We start from the raw sequence: 18,916 nt of genomic DNA on the forward strand, positions 1-18,916 counted from the left end.
TGGGTGAGCTCTGAAATCTGCGTGCATCCACTCCAGGCAGATCCTGGAACTTCTACTTATTTGGGTCACAGTTTAGCCATTCTATAGGTAACAACTGTAAATTGCATTAGGATTCAGTTTGCCTGAAAGCGTTACAAAAACCTGGCACTTGCTAAACAGCAGCAGTGTGTGGCGTGGGCCAGGAGAACCTGAACTCCAGACTCACAGCGTATTGAATAAAAAGAAAAGAAGGACTTGTGGCACCTTAGAGACTAAAATTTATTTGAGCATAAGCTTTCGTGTAGCTCATGAAAGCTTATGCTCAAATAAATTGGTTAGTCTTTAAGGTGCCACAAGTCCTCCTCTTCTTTTTGCGGATACAGACTAACACGGCTGCTACTCTGAAACCAGCTTATTGAATGGGATTCAGCCTATTGACGCCCACTGGTTCCTGTACACAGTGGGCTTTGTTTTAATCAGACGACTGCTTCTGAAGTGACACCATGTCTTAGACACCAGTGGGGACGGGTAGATGGATGGGTAGGTGCCATGCCCATGGGAACAACCTGTTTTTAGAAATTCTCATGTCTGTTGCAAGGTTACACAGAAGAATAAGGGCTTGTCTATATGGGAAACTTTTCCAGTTACAAAGGTATATTTAAACTGGTGTAGATATATTGGTATAACTCCCTGTGTGGACACTTTTTTATTTCCAGTGGCTTTTTGGCCTCATTCAAAGGCTAGTCTACACTAGAAGTGTCTTATCTCGTGAAGAGAGTCTGTGCCGACAGGAGAGAGCTCTCCAGTTGGCATAATAAATCCACCTTCACCATAGATGGTAGCTGTGTTGGTGGGAGAAGCTCTACCGCTGACATAGCGCTCTCCTCACCGGTGCTCAGGTGGGTGTAAGTTGCATCGATTGGGGGTGGCTTATTCACACCCCTGAATGGTGTAAGTTCTACCGAAGTACGTGGCAGTATAGACCTGGCCTAAACTGCTTCCAAAGTGAAATAAGCGAAACCAGAAAAGGCAGGCTTATCCCGGGGTAAGAGTGTCTGCCTGGGGAATTGCACCAGTAGAGCTATTGGGTTTAAATTAATGTCTTAGCTCATACTTGTATAGGCAAGCCTTCCTGCCCTGTCTGCGGAAACCGACCAGACAGTAGCAGCTGTTTCTGGGGGAAGAGCTTGTTTTACTGGTCTTCCAGCACCCTGTTCCCTAAAGTTCTCTTATTCAAAGTCGAGTTCTGCTGCTGAGCTATTGCATCCCATCGGTGCTCTAGCTTGCATCAGTCCTTCACTTGAACCATCAGTTGATCAGTTCAATCCCTACAGCACACTTCTCTGCTAGGATCATTGCTGAAAACCCAAAGTCCTACTTATAGGCTTTCCCAAAGGGTGTGGGCCAGGGTCTGAGCCCTGGCCAAGGAGAAAGGTGTGATTGATAACTCTGGCTACTGCTCTGGTCTCTGTTTTTGTCCTTGACGCTAGACAGAAACAAGTTCACTGTTTGGGTGAACCAGTGGAGGGAACACAGCATTCACAGGGACCCTCACCAGGCGTGTGAGCTGCGGTGGGTGAGTGGACATGATAAGAAAGGTTTCAGAGTAACAGCCGTGTTAGTCTGTATTCGCAAAAAGAAAAGGAGTACTTGTGGCACCTTAGAGACTAACCAATTTATTTGAGCATGAGCTTTCGTGAGCTACAGCTCACTTCATCGGATGCATGCCGTGGATGAAGTGAGCTGTAGCTCACGAAAGCTCATGCTCAAATAAATTGGTTAGTCTCTAAGGTGCCACAAGTACTCCTTTTCTTTTCATAAGAAAGTTTTGGGTGTTTAGAGAATACCTTGTTTTTATGAGCTGCTGTGGGGCATGTAGAGACTTCACTGTCTGTCTTTATAAAGATTTCCATTTTGAGTTTTGTGTAGCAAAGCAATGCCTGGAGTACTTCTGCTGGAGAGAGAAGGCGGCAGCCGTGCAGAGCACAGGCTGTTGGAGTACTAGGAAGATATAGGACGGACAAAGACTCAGTGAAGCTTGAAACATCAAGAGTGAAAAGCTTCTTCCAGGAGTCATTACTGTTACTTGGAGCACAGGGTCTGTGGATTATAGTTCTACATTCCTCCTCAGTTCAGGCACAGCCAATAAGAACCTCTGTAGCTCTGTAACCTCGGGCTGTGATCTCTGATCTTGTCAGATAAGCGGGCTAATGTGGAGGCAGTAATGGACTGGAGACTCAAGGAACAGGTGATGCAGGAAGTGGTGACAGTGATTCATTGAGGGGCCCTCTTGCCTCTGGGACAGTAGTGACTGTATCAGAAGGGGGGGCCCTGCTGGAGGAGCTGTCTTTGCTGTTTTTAAAGATCTGGCATTTGTCGTAAGAGGAGGTGTGTCAGCCCCACTGTCTGGCCTCGTTGCGGGTGGAATGTAGGGATGTCTACCTTCATTGCCACGACTGGTGGCTTCAGCAGAAGTAGCAGTGGTCCTGATGTAGACGAGATACTAGGCAGACTTCAGTTTCTGTGCCATCTCACGTACGGCTGCAAGGGTTACAACTGCTGCTAACTGCTCATAGCCTTGTCTGTGTTAGCCAGCACCAGTGAAGCCGAGCTAGCGGTAGCGAAGATAAGAAACTCCACAGAAAAGCCTAGAGTGGAGAAAACGTAGTTCTGGAATGACTGCAAATCCCCCGGCAGGTTGTACAGGCAAGCTGCTCTTCGCTTGGGAGGCAGGGGTCAAAGGCTGAGTGAGGAGATCTGGATTTTTGTCCTGCTGCTCCCACCATCTTGCTGTGTGACTGCGGACGAGTCACTTAATTTCTCTGTATGTGTTTTCTTTATCTGTACAAAAGAGATGATGGCACTTACCTTTGAGATCTACAGATGAAACCCGCGAGATAAACACCAAGTATTGCTGTTAAAATTATTTATTCTCTCCTAACTAGTTGTGTGGTGTTGCTTGTGAAGAATAGCTGCTATGCTCCTCCCCAGAGGAGCATATGGTTTGTAAAATGCATTTGGCTGGAAGGCCCAATACATATTGTGTATAAGCAGGGCCCTGTGTACTCCCCGATACGGGGGACCAGATACTGTGCAGGGTTTGCCTTTCAGGTGGGGACCCTCTCTCCTGTTTCCATGCCAAGTGGTTGAGCCCTACAGCTTCCAGGCCTCTCCTGTTCAGCATTTTCTTTGCTTCCTGCTGCTTGAACAGCTGTTTATGCTAATGATCCCATGAAGATCTGAGGAAGTTGCTGTGCCTATACATGTGAGTCTGTGCATGTGTGTTTTCTACCCTGTTAATGAACGTGTGCAGAGCAATGCTTCTTTGTACGGCCAGTGCGCCAGTTCCGGAGCCCTGTGCCAGAGCCAGCTGCCAATGGCAAGGGCCCTCGCTTATGCCTTTTCCTGCTGTGAGGAAAACACACACCTTTTTCAGAGTCGCTTTGGAGATACCTGCTGTGCGAGTCTTCCCTTTCTTCAGGCCATCTTTTACCTAGTCCTCTCCCAGTGCTGTGTGTCGTTCTGCACTGGTTGGCAGGACCCCCGCAGAACAGAAAGTATCCAGCACTTAAACGGTAAATCACATGGGAGCTTCCCCAGTCAGGGAGTACAGCAGGCTGGGTCATGAAAAGGGAACACTGCAGCAGGATAGCAGGGCTCTTCTGTTCCCCATCCTGTCAGCGGGTGTTGGAACCCTGCAGGGTAGCTGGCTTGATTCCTACTCACTCAGCAGGGCTCCTGTGGCTTGCTATTCACCCTGCCATAACAGAGCTGTGACTGTCTCTGGCCAGCTGGAACCACAGTCTTGGACAGAGGTCTCTGCAGGGAAACTCTAGGAGCAGCCAAATGTAAGAAGAATGCATAGGCTGAGATTTGTTTTTGTTGTTGCTTTGTAAATTAATGCAAACCTTGGAAAAGGAGTAAATAAAGGCTAGTAGTAGATGGTGTCCAGAATTGGGCAGGAATACCTCGTGCTAACAAACACATAGGATGCAGCATCGGCATTATGGTCATTTAACTGTTTGATCAGTTACTTCCTGTGGTACTTATCTATTGCCTTCTCTCACGAAGAGTGTGGGGAAAATAATTTGCCCTGTGAAATTAGTTTCTCCTTATTGAAATGTTGGGCTGCAGTGATTAAAAAATGCTGGTTTTGTTTTCTCATTAGGAAGCACATAATAAGAATCCCAGAGAATTAACCCTCTGAAATGTTGCTGGAAACCCCTATCAAGAACCACTCTGCAAGCTACACACACGCTTCATTGCTATGCCTAGATTTTTACACATAAACACCATTTTTATTCTATTATTCCAAGGCACGGTTGCAAACTCCTCAGATTCCTCTTAATGAGAATATCTGCCAGCCTCTCTGGCACCTCAGTGAGGAGGGAAGAGCTGAGCTCTGTCTCTCACGTTTATGATATAAGAAAAAACCCATCTGGTGAAGCTGGGAGTTGAAAGAGCAAAGAACCATGGAGGTCATCTCTAAATGCTGTTGCCTAGCTCAAACTTTGGCTCTGTGCTGCACCATTCCTTTGAGCTGATGCTTTGGGAATTAGGCAAGAGCTCTCTATTCTAGAAAGTAATTTTCCATGTATTTGTTTAATAAGATCTGCTGTATAAATGTTCTAAAGTGACATGTCCATGCAACCTTAATTTTACCCCCTTGTGCATCCATCCTGTGCATTGGATAAGGCAGGAGTCCTATGGGAAGCAACAGTATGCGTTCAGATTACTACAGATTTGTGCTCTAAGGGTCTGAGTTAAGCCTGCATGGGCAACCTACATTCTGGAAAAAAGAAAAGGAGGACTTGTGGCACCTTAGAGACTAACCAATTTATTTGAGCATAAGCTTTCGTGAGCTACAGCTCACTTCATCGGATGCCCGATGCATCCGATCGGGCTTCCGATGAAGTGAGCTGTAGCTCACGAAAGCTTATGCTCAAATAAATGTGTTAGTCTCTAAAGTGCCACAAGTCCTCCTTTTCTTTTTGCGAATACAGACTAACACGGCTGCTACTCTGAAACCTACATTCTGGAGTTTCTTAATTTTTAAGTGCTTGGCTTTGCAATCTAACTGTTTTGAACATAGCCTTTTCTGCATATAATTCCCTATGCTTTTAAAAAGGAAAAGGTTTAAAAAATATGGGCATGCATAATGCATCCACAGTAGCATAGGAACTGTGACCTTTCAATACTGTGTTACTCGCCTCTGCTGCTTGAGCTAGAAGGCAGAATGGTTACAGAATTGGCAGCAGGGGAAAGGTGGTGTCCCAGCAGGGCATGGGTTGCTGGGGCTGGGTGTTGGGTTCAGGGGATAGTTGCCAGGAGTCTGGCCTGGCTCTCTTCCCCTTCCTTCCCTGTTGCAGCTTACCTGGCATCTCTCTGCTTACAATGCGGTGTCCGCAGCAAGTGGCGGCAGGGGCCCAATCTAAGAATATTTGGTTGTTATTTTGGCAGGGTGCCACATCTTTCCAAAGGTTTGCTGGTGACAAAGGGGAATTGGGAATTTTTAACCATTCACGTCAGCAAAACATGAACGGCATTTCCTGGGGCCAAAAAAAAGGCACTTCTCTGGCCCACGGACTTTCCACATGCTAACTTCAAAGGTGCTGCAAACAGTAGAGGTGTTTAGAGCTCCTCAAAAAAAGTTGCAATAATTTTTGGTAATGTAAATATTAAGCAACCTAAATATAGGGTTTGCTTCCAGCTTTCCCTATAATTAATAGATTTCACACTCTTTATTATAGATGGCTGTGCTGTGTATTCTAGGTACTGTGAAAAGCTGATAATTTTGCAAACCGATATTTCCCATCATCTACTTTACCTGGTATGCAACAGCATCCAGCTTTATCCAGTTAACCTACATGGAAATCTGTGACTGTCTGATACATGAGGTCCGTGTTCTTGATGGGCAGTGCAGGGTTTTGGTATCCCTGTAACAAAGCATACATGGTGCCGAGCGGTGTGTGAGTGTGAACCTGTATTTCCCCTCCCTTGAGGGCACCCACTTGCAGGCTCCTAGCTGTTACTTCTGGGCAGGGATTTTAAGGCTACGCAGCTGTCTGCCTGCACCGCTATCCTCAGCAAGCCAGACTGCTGCCCACACTTTGCTTTCTCTCTGAGGGCTATGATCAGTGTTAGCACACAGCTCTTTCTAAGCAAGCACATTTATTCTAAAGGTAATAGCAATACAGAGCAAACATATTAAAACAATAAAATAACCTATACGCATGCTAAAAAAGCTTACTTGAGGTCATCCCCTGGTTCGAGCCTAGGGCTCTGATAGATGTTAGTCTGTCAAAACCCACAACTGGCTTTTCCCCGTGGTTACAAGTTCATCCATGTTCGATCCGGAATGAGAACGAAGGCCCCGAGACAATTTAAGCTTGAGCTGTTTATCCAAATGGCTTTTCTTTGTCTGTTGGTCTCGGGAGACTCCAGTTTGAACCAGAATACCTGATGCTCCATAGGAGGTAGCACCTCTCTGGAGGTGTTATAACCTGAGTGATTTGCCTTGATCATCCCCTGCTGTTTTCACTTCCTGGAGGAGCTGTGGTAACCTTCCCCCCGTTGAATGCACATAGTCTGTAGCCCACATTGATACAAAAGCCATTGATACACTTAATACAAAATGGTTGCCCAGAGGGATTGCCGGAAGTTGCCCTATCTGTCACAGGTATGTGGAAAGGGTCAGTGCTCCAGAGTCTCCACACCTGCACTCCCAAGATTTGCTGGGGCCATGATACTTGGTTTCTGTGTGTGTGTGTGTGTCTCTCTCTTCCCTCCCTCCCCCCCACTAGATTTCCAATTAGTAGGAGAATCAAGCTATGAATACAGCCAATACTAGGGGGCTAAATAAATGTTAGACTGCTCTGTGGAGGAGCTGCTTCTGGGTCATCCTCAGGAGGCCCCTCTTGTGCTTTGGGATTGGCGTATTTACACAAATGAGAAAACAGAGGGTGTTCCCTTTTGGCCTCTCTGCAAAAGAGGCTGGAAAAGAGCCAGCTATGCGGGAAGAAGGATGGGTCTGGAAGGGGCTGAGTAGACTGTCATCCCTAAGTAGTCCCGATAACCAGGGGGCCTCGTCTGAGATCTTGCCCTTCCCTACCAACCCCAGCTTCTAGTAACTGAAGTTGAAGCTAGACAAATTCAGACTGGAAATAGTGTCAATTTTAATGGTGAGAGCCATTGGAACAATTCCGCAAGGGGCATGGTGGATTCTCCATCACTGACCATTTTAAAATCAAGATTGGATTTTTTTTGTGAAAGAGCTGTTCCAGGAATTATTGCAGGGCAGGTCTCTGGCCTGTGTTACACATGTGGTCAGACTAGATGATCACAATGGTCCCTTCTGGCCTTGGAATCTGTGAATCTAGGAATAAGCTCAGTCAGCTGAATAGATGTCATAAAAACTAATTCCAGTGTCAGCAGGAGCTACTCCACTAACCTATATACTGGACCACTTATCTTGCTCCATCCTCCTTACCATGCATTTCAGCAAGCCACCTTGGAAAGACGAGACAGAATAAGCTTCTTTGCAGTTCCAAAGTTCCCCTACTTTGGGATCACAGCACTGAGGTCCAGCTGCCCACTGGGTGTTTAAGGCAGGATACTAATGTAGGAGGTGGTGTGGTATGCACTCACACGATTGATTCCTACGGTGTCTGTTGCCAGAAGGCCTAGGTGCATATTTACAAAGTTAAAGCCTTTCTTATATAACTTCCCACAATAGGGAACTCTCGAGCTGCTGCTGCCTACAGAAATGTTTACCAGGAATCATGTCCTCACTGAAACCAAGGCTCACACCTAACCCAGTAAATGTCACGTGAGGCCCTGCTGCCGGCTGGCCTGTGGCTGGGCAAGCTGTGAAGGAGCAGGCCTTCTGTTAGTTGAGCTCTTTCCTCTCCAGAACACTGACCTGGGCAGTCTGCAGCTGGGCCGGGCTGCACCTCAAGGTGTCTGCCAGGGTCATGGCCAGCAGTGGCAAGTGTCTGCCTGTCTCTCACCCGATGTTGCTCCCCCTTTTTGCAGAGGGAACAGTTTTTCACTGTCTCTCCTTTTGTTTTCCTACTTTCTCATCGCTTCCAGTCTTGGTTTACTGCCAAACAGCCTCTTGTGAAAGGGCCGCCTAATTAACCCTGTGCTAATTAACAATTTAAAATTACACAGCATGGCTGTTCATATTTAATTCTCGGGAAGCTTGAGCAACAGCAGGAACCCTCTCCTCCCTCCCGCTTTCCATTCTCTGCCTTTCATGACTGCGACAGCCTCAGCCCTTTAAGGGGGTAAGGAAGTAGGCTGTTTAGACCAGAGCCTGCACCCAGAGGTCAGCTGTTTGCTGAAGCACAGTGAAGGAAGCTGGCTTTATACCAGCTGCTAGCACTGGAAATATTGGAACAGGGATCACTGAGGGTGGGGTAAGGGTGGTGGGGGAGTGAATGCTGTATGAGATCACCCAGTGAGAAGCTGGGATTGACTTCACTCATGTTCTGGACAGGCAAATGGCTGCAAAAGGAACTTTTGTGGTTAGTGGAGGCCCTTGGTGAAAGTTTTTGGAATATTTGTAGTGTAATTTATTGCTTCACCCACCTGAATGTGGTTTAATCCTGGTAAGAAGACATTGCTGTTCTTGCGGCTGAAGATACTGGCCCATAATTCTTCATCATCTAATCAGCAAATGCATCCAGGCAGTGTTCTGGGAGGCCTTGAGATGCAGAGATTTAAAAGGGAAAACGTAGGGACCGGGGAAGGATGAAAGTAAAGGGTTATGGCTGACCGAGCTGAGTGACAAAAGCCTGAGGGATAGTTGTGAGGTTTGTATGACACAGGTGAGAGAAGAGGCTAGAGGAGGGATTGAACAGGAAGTGTTTCCTTCTGCTCACTATGCAGTGTGTGGAAGCACAGGTGGTCTTTGGGTTCTCACACTGTTCTCTTTCTCTAACTAAAGATCACTGACTGTATGGGAACCCATGTTTACAGACAGAGTACTGATCGACTTGACGAGTTGACTTCTGCCTCCTTAAGTAAGAACAACCTTTCATTATTGACTGGCTGATAAACAGTAAAGAAGAAGAGAGAGAGAATTGTAAGAGGATGAGGAAATGTACAAAAGATGCTTGTGCAGGAGGGCGTAGCCAATTCTCTTACATCTTGTTGCCCCTGTTCTTGGTCAGTCGGGATGGGAAATGTTAGGTCTAGGCCTAACCCAAGGCACTAATACTGAACTAGTGTGTCAGTCACCCCATTTAGAATCTAGTTTGCTTTAAACATGCAAATCATGGAAAGCGCTGAAATCTGCCATTCGTATATGAATGGGAACGATCAGCTGTCTGTATGTCTTCTTTCTTGGCCCCATCCCAGGAAAGTAGGTCTGTTCTTGGGGCTGAAAGGAATGGGCAAGAAAGCTCCCAGTCACAGAGCAGAGAGGTCAGAAACCTGTCCAGGAGCCAATGGAAGTAGTGCATTCAGGGCATTCTGGCTCAGGAGTTTCTCACTAGCAGCCTTCTGAGATTCAGAAAATCAAAGACAAAAGAAAGGAGATTCTTAAAGCAGCATCTCCTGAGCCAGTTAACTGGCTGAGTGGGGGAGGGTTGTTAGAGCAACACAGAGGCAGAAAAGCCCACCAATTAATTGGTAAATGCTTGCAGGTTTCTCTGGCCTGGCCTGGCCTGGAGAGGAGATTGGCTTGCCTGTCAATAAACAAGTCCCCAGTGCCGCATCAAAGCCGCAGTCCTTTATCAATCGTGGCCTCCTCTTCCCGCATGTTTCTGTAACTTACCAAGCATTTACGACATTGATTTTACAATCAGGCTGTTAACCCTCCCACCCCATTGGCCCTGCTAACCTTTTTGGCCCAAACTGTCAATCAGGCATCTTCCAGCCAATCAGATGTATTCCCAGAAATAGTCTAGAATTTTGAGTGGCCCTATTTCTTGGCTTTAAATATTTCTTGAGAAGCCAATTGCATTTTCTTATTTTAGTTCTGTCCCTATTACTTTGACTCTTGTTTAACAAAGTAACACTGTGTTAATGGGAATGAACACTTGCTTGTGTGTGTGTTGAGGGTTACAAACAGAATGAATCTTTTACAGACTTACTTTTTCCAAGAAGCTAATTCCCAAGAGAATATTGACGATGGCTTTCCAGGTACCTTTGTTGGGAGACTTTGGGATGGTTTAGAGTCTTGCTTTTTTTCACCTGCCAGAGAGCCTTGGGGAGCGTAAGTGATCAAACTGCTAGCCAGAGGCAGACAAAAAGATGGAACTCCCAAACAGGGTCCAGGGACAGCACCCTGAAAAGAGTCCCAGCAGGTGGGATGTGAGAGAATTGGCTTCTCACTTGGAGAGTCTTATCAGCTTTCTTCCTAGCTTACTGCTTGCAAATTTAGTCCTGGACAGAGCATCACAGAAATTACACATTTTATCCATGGGATTGGTGTGAATGGGGCAGACTGCGGGGATAACTCAGAAGAAAGTGTAGTGCAGGCATGTGTGTGCATATGTATATTGTGACAGGGGCAGGCCAGATGGCTACAGGAGAGTGTTAGAAGGCAGATATCTTAGACCCAGATTAAGCAGGTCCGTTTTCCCTGGGTAAAGTAACAGGGGCAGTTCCAGAACAAGAAGGAACTTGCTGGAACAAATTCAGGCAGGCAGGCTAATTAGGACACCAGGAACCAATTAAGAAGCTGCTAGAATCAATTAGGGCAGGCTGGCTAATAGGGGACCTGAGTTTTAAAAAGGACCTCACTTCTGTTTGTGGCATGTGTGCGAGGAGCTGGGAGCAAGAGGCACTAGGAGCTGAGAGTGAGAACGCGGACTGTTGGAGGACTGAGGGGTACAAGCATTATCAGACACCAGGAGGAAGATCCTGTGGTGAGGATAAAGAGGGTGTTGGGAGGAGGCCATGGGGAAGTAGCCCAGGGAGTTGTAGCTGTCACACAGCTGTTCCAGGAGGCACTCTAGACAGCTGCATTCCACAGGGCCCTGGGCTGGAACCCGGAGTAAAGGGCAGGCCCAGGTTCCCCCCAAACCTCCCAACTCCTAATCAGACACGGGAGGAGTTGACCTGGACTGTGGATTCCATCAGAGGGGAATGTCTCTGGGCTGTTCCCCGACCCACATGGTGGATCAGCAGAGACTGCGGGAATTGTTCTCCTTCCTTTTTCCCGTGCTGGCCAGTGATGAGGTTAGCTGAGTGAATGGCAGGTTTCAGCCACTAGCAAAAGTGGCCAAACTGAGGGCTGCTGTGATTCTCCGAGACAAGCAAAGCCACCAATAAGCGCAGGACCCACCAAGGCAGAGGAGGAACTTTGTCACAATATGTAATGAGAGAGGTGGAAGTGATAATATATTGAAGGAGGAAGAGAACTTATCTAGGGAGAGGGAAATACACATTGAGAGAGAAGGGAAAGAAGAAATAGCATAGATGGCAAATTAGGAAAATATCCACCATGATCCATTATAGGAAAAAAAATAAATGTGGGTGAAGAACGAAGTCAGGAAAAAAGAGCAGGTATAGCAAATTTGCCAAGTGACACGTTCCTCAAGTAACTTTGCTATAGTCAAGTAATTTATTCAACAACCACTTTTTGTGGGATTCAGCCAGCTCTGTAGCTGGTGAGACGTTTCTTGGCAAACATTCAAGTCGGTGAAATTTGTCAAATTGCACGTGTAGCTAATATTTTTTTTTCTATGTCACCAACCCCCATAAGTAACATTTAAAAATTTTTATTAAATGAAAAGTTCATTTGTTATGTATTTCATGGTGTTACAGTTAAATACAGTGCATGGTCAATGGGGCCGAATTCGTGAAGGGGGTAGCTTTTTCTTTTTTACGGTATTCCTTTAAATTTCAGGGCATACAGCTTTGGAAGAATGTAGCAACGCAGCTGTCTTTCACCATAGCTACTAGGTTCAGTCCTTGGGTCAGATACATTTATAAACTCTGATCATGATAGTTAGCAGTTAATAAAGCATTTTACATTTTCAAAGCATATAATTAAAAAATTACAGATTAGTTGTATTGAAAGAGCCCCAAAGTTGGTGGTGGACAGCTAATTCTGTTGGAGTTTGTAAAGTAACAGGGCTGCAAAAAAGGCAAGTGCAATGTTGGCTTGTATGTACAAAAGCATCATCTCTATGGATCCGTGAGGTGCCGATTCCTCTCTACTGGTCTGGAGTGGTGTGACCAAACCGGACGTATTGTTCGGTTTTTGGCACCTCAGAAGAAGAAAGTTACAGATTAAATGGAGGGAGTTCAGAGAATAGCAACCAAAATGACTAGGGAGCTGTAAGAAATGATTAGTGGGGAAAGGTCATTTTAAAAATTATGTAGGCATAAATGCAATACTTAGATTGACTCAAGGAGGCATAATTAAGACCAAAGTATAAAATTAAGAAATGGAAAGCTTAGGCTGAATATCGCAGGAATTCCTGATGAAGATGTATTAGGGTTTGAAATAATCTCTCAGGGAAAGTCAGGGAAACTCAATACTTGGGACGTTCACAACTAGCCTGGACAGTTAAGTAGCACTGCAGGAATAATCACTGCATTGGTTTAAACATGTTCTAGATGACTGCCGAGGTTTTTGAGCTCTGGTTTCTGTGCTCATTGTGGTAATGAGGTGCTTAGCAATGACTTCTGTATGTCCGTTGCAGTTGCAGCAGAGCTGTACAGAGAAGAATTACTGCCTCCTCCATCTATGTGGCGATGCCTCTGTGTACATAACCAAAACCAGCGTGTCATGATTTGTTACAAGCTCCCGCTGTTTGGCAGTCCGTTGTTAATTGTTGGTGGCTGTTTGCATTGTGGTCGTGCCTAGAGGCTCTGATCCAGGACCAGGGCCTTGTGCTAGGCACTGTGTGTGTATATATATATATATATATATATATGTACCAAAAATATGCACTGTGTCCCAAAGGGCTTATAAGACAAGAGACCACCGGTGGATGCAGCAGTTTGTGGGAACATGAGGTAATAATGAAACAGGATTAATGTTGTACGCAGCAGTCACTGGACACCAGCTGCATTGCTATCTTCAGGTGTTTGCAGATATTGTGTCATAGGTGGGTTTCAAGGAAAGTCAGAGGATAACATCTGCTACTGTGGGTTTTTACAGGGAGCGTCTCCCATGAATAAGCGGCACCATGGGAGAGACCACCAAGATGCTTGTTGGAAAATTTGTCAAATTGGTAATTGTGGCTGGCAGCTTTGGCCCAGGGATCAGGGTTGATGGCTCAGTAGCATATAAAATGAAAAGTATCCAGCCAAGTACTTTGTTTGGTATAATGGGGAATGGGGCCGGTGCCAGGATGCAAAGGGGTATAGTAGGGTAACATGGCTGAAATGACAAGCCAGGAAGGTGACTTCTCTAGCAGCATTTTGAATAGATTTGATGGCATTTGTTAAGAACAGCAAAGAGATGGCTGTAACAGTAAAGACATGAGATACTGCGGGCTTGGATGAGTTTTACAGATAGAGGAAAAAGCTGACCGTTAGAGCTGTTGAGCAGGAAGAAGTGGTAGGATTTACACAGCTTGAATATGTGGGCCTAGAGAGAGAGATTATGAGCCTGAGTGTTGAGGAGGATGGTGGCGGTGGTGTCTGATAGGAGTTGGGACGGGCAGGTCATGTAGTTTTGGCCATGTAGAATTGAGTTGCTAGCTGGACATCCACAAGGGATGTCTGACAGGAAGAGATTTTAGCTCAGACAGGAGACTTGTCCGAAGTAGCAAGGTAAAGATGAGTCATCAACGTAAGGATGATCGTTAAAGCCATGTTTTTGAACGAGAGTTGGGTATAGATAGAAGGGGCTAATAACAGAGCCCTGGGGACCTCTAGTGAACCCTGGAGTAGGTGTGACAAAATTCTGGGCAGGGGCATTGTAGGCTGACCCTAGGACTCATTATGCATGTGCAGATACCCTTCCAGCACACCCACTGCTCTGTAACGTTGAATGGCTTCAAACGGAGCCATGGTGGGGTGAAGGGATTGTAAGACTTGCTCAGAGCTAGCACAGCTAACTCTTGTGAAATGCTGCAATGCTTTGTGCGAGGCGCAGTGTTTGGCTCTTCTCCTGAGACACAATGTGTGTCCTTTCCTTTGTTTACAGCCTTACAGCCGAGTTGCCCATAGCTGGTTTTGCCATGTTGAGATTAGACTTCTGCCAGTTTCGGGAAGGACAGTTGACATGAACTTGAGGGAGAAGTTGGGACCAGCCATCACTTTCGCTTCTGCTGGCTCTTTTGACCGATTTTCAGTTCATGTCACAGTTCTCAGTCAAAGCTGATAGGAATACATTTTGTAAAGAAGTAGAAATCAGACATCCAAAGGTATTGCATCTGCCCTGTCCTTCATCAAGCGTGTGTGCGTGTTTTAAATCAATCCATTTGTCTGGGGAAAAGATGTTCTGTACCATCTTCCAGTCCCGTCTATTGCTCTTTGTCCCATCATTTACTGTCTGCATGGTCTAGAGGTCATTTAGTCTTTCCATTATTCCTTTTCTTATAATGCAAGAACAAGGCTGTCCAATGAAATTATAAGGTAATATGTTTAAAACAATAAAGGGAAATAATGGTTTTAAATAATGTATGATTAACCTGTAGAACTCACTGCCACAGAATATCACTGAGATCAAGATCCTAATAGGATTCAAAAAGGATTAGACACCTACAGCTGATGAGGACATCTAGTTATATTAGACAGTAGAAAAAAATGGGAGCGGTGTAAACTCTCATGCTTCAGGGCATAAACCAACCATTTACACATGAGGGTTGGAAAGAAACTTTACCCATTAGCAGGTTGTGTACTATGGGGTTTCTTGCCTCCTTTGAAGCATCTGATACTGGCTCCTGACACAGGATACTGGTTAAAATGGACCCTTGATTTGATCTTGTTTGGCAGTTTCTACGTTCTTAAATAATTTCATATCCTCTCTGCTATGTGTTTGGCTGAATTTAACTGCCTAGATATCCAAGTAGTTAAATCCCTGTGAGTGCGGTGTCCCGTGAGTTTGAGAACCTTGGGAGTTGGTCCAGGTCTTGGTGGTCCATGGCAAAGATGGATGTGTGAAGGGTACAGCAATGTTCTCTCTATTACCAGGACTTTTAATAGAAGAATGTGTCTTGAAGTGGCAGAATTCAAGTTCAGGAGTCACTTGCTCTGTACGTGTGTACTGGGAAAGTGTGTTATTTCCCCTGATAGTGAAGGGAATGGGAGGGCCTCTGTGGCACATTCTCCATAGAGGTTTAATATTGCAGCTGTTACTTACATTACTTCATGGTAGCTTCTTAATTCTGTTTCCACCCCAAAGGCTTTTCTAGTTTAAATTGCATCATTTTTAAAAATATCCTAAGCTTCTTAGAGATACAGTGCAGTTACTAGTCTTCGGTGGGGTCACTGCACCGTGGCCACGCCTAGTGCCTCAGTCTGACTCTTACTTTTTCTAACTCCATCACTGAATAGCAAAAGAGGGGCAAGTCCACCTTTTCCTCCTCCAGTGAGGAACTCGTTTTAGTGCTCTTTCAGCCCCCCACACGGTTGTTCTCCCTGGCTTCAGTCCCTTTGCATTATCCTCATTACCTTGGGTTAGGTCTTGCATTTCAGGAGCTTATTAGTGGGGCGCCATCTCCCCTCTAGGGCTTTGGATGCTCTAGGACGAAATGGACTGTGTGCATTATAGTGACTGTGCTGTGTGGAAATGCGGTGTGTGCCTTCTCTAACTTATTCGCCTTTCTCTTTCTTTCTGTCTCCCCCCTCTCTTTTTGCCTTTAGGTCCAAGCCGTAGTGGGTGCAATGAAAGCTCCATGCAGGCCTTACCATGGAAGGCTGTGACTCGCCTGTCATCTCTGGGAAGGACAATGGGTGTGGCATCCCTCAGCACCAGCAATGGACTGAACTCAACAGCACCCACCTCCCTGACAAACCCAGTAGCATGGAGCAGTCCACAACCGAAAACCACGGGGCCCTAGACAGCCTGAGGGTCCCCTTTAATGAGCGCATTCCAGACAGCATCAACTCAGCTGGCCCCAACACTGAGTCCACTAGCAAAGAGGTCAGCTGCAACGAATGCTTGGCCTCCTTTGCCAGTTTACAGACCTATATGGAGCACCATTGCCCCAGTGCCCGCCCACCTCTTCCACTGAGGGAGGAAAGTGGGAGTGATACCAGTGAGGAGGGGGACGAGGAGAGTGATGTGGAGAACCTTGCTGGAGAAATAGTCTACCAGCCAGATGGCTCCGCGTATATTGTTGAAAGCGTCAACCAGTTGATCCAAAGTGGGGGAGCCAGTGGCAGTGGGGCTCTCCCTTCATTCGTTATGAACTCTCTACCCAATGCTGGGGGCAAACCAGGAGAACCCTCCTCTGCTGCACCCGTGTATCCACAGATCATTAATACTTTCCACATAGCCTCATCCTTCGGGAAATGGTTTGAGGGCTCAGACCAGTCCTTCCCGAATACCTCAGCCCTGACGGGCATCAGCCCCGTCTTGCACAGCTTCCGCGTTTTTGATGTGCGACACAAAAGCAACAAGGATTACCTGAACAGCGATGGTTCTGCCAAAAGCTCCTGTGTATCCAAAGATGTTCCCAACAATGTGGACCTGTCCAAATTTGATGGCTTTGTGCTCTATGGGAAGAGGAAGCCCATACTGATGTGTTTCTTGTGCAAGCTCTCCTTTGGGTATGTCCGCTCATTTGTGACCCATGCAGTGCATGACCATCGAATGACTCTGAGTGAGGAGGAGCGGAAAATTCTTAGCAATAAGAACATCTCCGCTATCATCCAAGGGATAGGCAAAGACAAGGAACCCCTTGTAAGTTTTCTGGAACCAAAAAACAAAAACTTTCAACACCCTTTAGTTTCCGCAGCTAACCTCATAGGCCCTGGACACAGCTTTTATGGTAAATTCAGTGGCATTCGAATGGAAGGGGAAGAGGCTGTCCAGGCTGGCACTGCCAGTGGAGCAGAGCAGCCACCATCAGGCATCTTGGCGCCTGGTGCCCTCTTGAACCTTGGTGGGCTGACCAGCTCAGCTCTGAAAACCCCAATTACCTCAGTTCCCCTGGGCCCGCTAGCTTCCAGTCCTACCAAATCCTCAGAGGGAAAAGACCCCGGGGCAACAGACAGCGAGAAGCAAGAACTGGGTGACCAGGATAGCCTCTCGGAAAAAGCAGAACCAGCTGAGGATGTGGAGGAGGACGAAGAAGAGGAGGACGTGGAGGAGGAGGAGGAGGAGGAGGAAGAAGACGACGACGACGACGACGAGGGTTGCAAAGGACTGTTTCCAAGCGAGTTGGAGGATGAATTGGAAGATGGGCCCCATGAAGAGTCTGGGGCTGTGGCAGGTAGCAGCAGCAAAAAGGACCCTGCTCTCTCAAACCAAAGCATTTCTAACTCTCCCTTAATGCCTAACGTGCTCCAGACCCTGTCAAGGGGCACAGCTTCTTCTATTTCTAATTCTGCTTCTTCCTTTGTCTTTGATGGTGCAAACAGGAGGAGTCGTTTAAGCTTTAACAATGAGGGCGGTGGAGCCAGCGTGGCAGAGGGCAGCAGGAGGTTGGACTTCGTCGATGAAAGTGCCAATAAAGACAATGCCACAGCACCAGAACCAAATGAGAGTGCAGAGGGCGAGGATGGGAGCTACATCTCCCATCACCAGCACACTGGTCCCCTCTGTGAGCTTGGGGGTGGGGAGTGCCCCTCGGGGAGTGGTGTGGAGTGCCCAAAGTGTGACACAGTCCTGGGCTCCTCACGGTCACTAGGTGGCCACATGACCATGATGCATTCTCGCAACTCGTGTAAGACACTCAAGTGTCCCAAGTGCAATTGGCACTACAAATACCAGCAGACACTTGAGGCACACATGAAGGAGAAGCACCCCGAGCCAGGTGGCTCGTGCGTGTACTGCAAGAGTGGGCAGCCACACCCCCGGTTGGCACGGGGCGAGAGCTACACTTGTGGTTACAAGCCTTTTCGTTGCGAGGTCTGTAACTACTCCACTACTACCAAAGGCAACCTCAGTATTCATATGCAGTCCGACAAGCATCTCAACAACATGCAAACCCTGCAGAATGGAGGGGGAGAGCAGGTCTTCAGTCACACGGCTGGGGCAGCGGCGGCGGCTGCGGCCGCGGCAGCAGCTGCAGCAGCAAACATTGGTAGCACCTGTGGGGCCCCCTCGCCCACCAAACCAAAAACCAAACCCACCTGGCGGTGTGAGGTGTGTGACTACGAAACCAACGTAGCTAGGAACCTTCGCATTCACATGACCAGTGAGAAGCACATGCACAATATGATGCTGCTTCAGCAGAATATGACCCAAATCCAGCACAGCCGGCATTTGGGCCTTGGCAGCCTGCCCTCCCCGGCCGAGGCCGAGCTGTACCAGTACTATCTGGCACACAACGTGAGTCTGCCCAGCCTGAAGATGGACAGCACTTCCTCCGATGCCCCGTTCAGGATGGGTGGATACCAGCTCGATCCCACCAGCCCTATGGCAACCGTGGCTCCGTCTCTAGGTGAGGTTGAAGTGTTTCCCTGTTTTTGCTGCTGTCATTTCTGTGCGGGGGGGAGAGGGATTTTCTTTTTGCCGTAAGGCCCTGTGGGTGGATGAGGTGCTGTCCATCCCAGTCTGTTTTCCCCAATCCTATTCTGAAATACCTGTAGCGCTCCATGGAATACATACATAGTTCGGTGAATCACAAAAGGGATAGAGACCCTTCTCCCTTCTCACCCTAATTTTTTCTCATCTTCAGAAATTCTTGGCACTCTCCTGTGTTCCTATGTATTTCTTGTGAACTTCAGGAAACTCTGTGGATGAATTGAATAGTGAAGCCACTGAGAGAGGATGCAATGGGTAAACATCGCTGATTGGATTGTTAAGGGTTCTCCAGTGCCTGCACCAAGGGTACCTTATACTCCCTCCTTAGTT

General features: G+C 47.0%; 1 protein-coding gene across 2 annotated transcripts in view; it reads left to right on the top strand.

The window, feature by feature from the left end:
* The window catches only part of ZFHX3 (zinc finger homeobox 3), a 283,633-nt gene that overhangs the window by 79,050 nt on the left and 185,667 nt on the right, over positions 1 to 18,916 (top strand). For both annotated transcript variants that reach the window (XM_073308352.2, XM_073308351.2), the window contains exon 2: positions 15,757 to 18,503. In XM_073308352.2, coding sequence (XP_073164453.2) covers positions 15,803 to 18,503 — 2,701 coding nt within the window. In that variant the 5' untranslated portion in view covers positions 15,757 to 15,802. The remainder of the gene's footprint in view (positions 1 to 15,756; positions 18,504 to 18,916) is intronic.

The sequence above is a fragment of the Lepidochelys kempii genome, chromosome 12 (assembly GCF_965140285.1).
Source record: "Lepidochelys kempii isolate rLepKem1 chromosome 12, rLepKem1.hap1, whole genome shotgun sequence".
NCBI classification, from domain to species: domain Eukaryota; kingdom Metazoa; phylum Chordata; order Testudines; family Cheloniidae; genus Lepidochelys; species Lepidochelys kempii.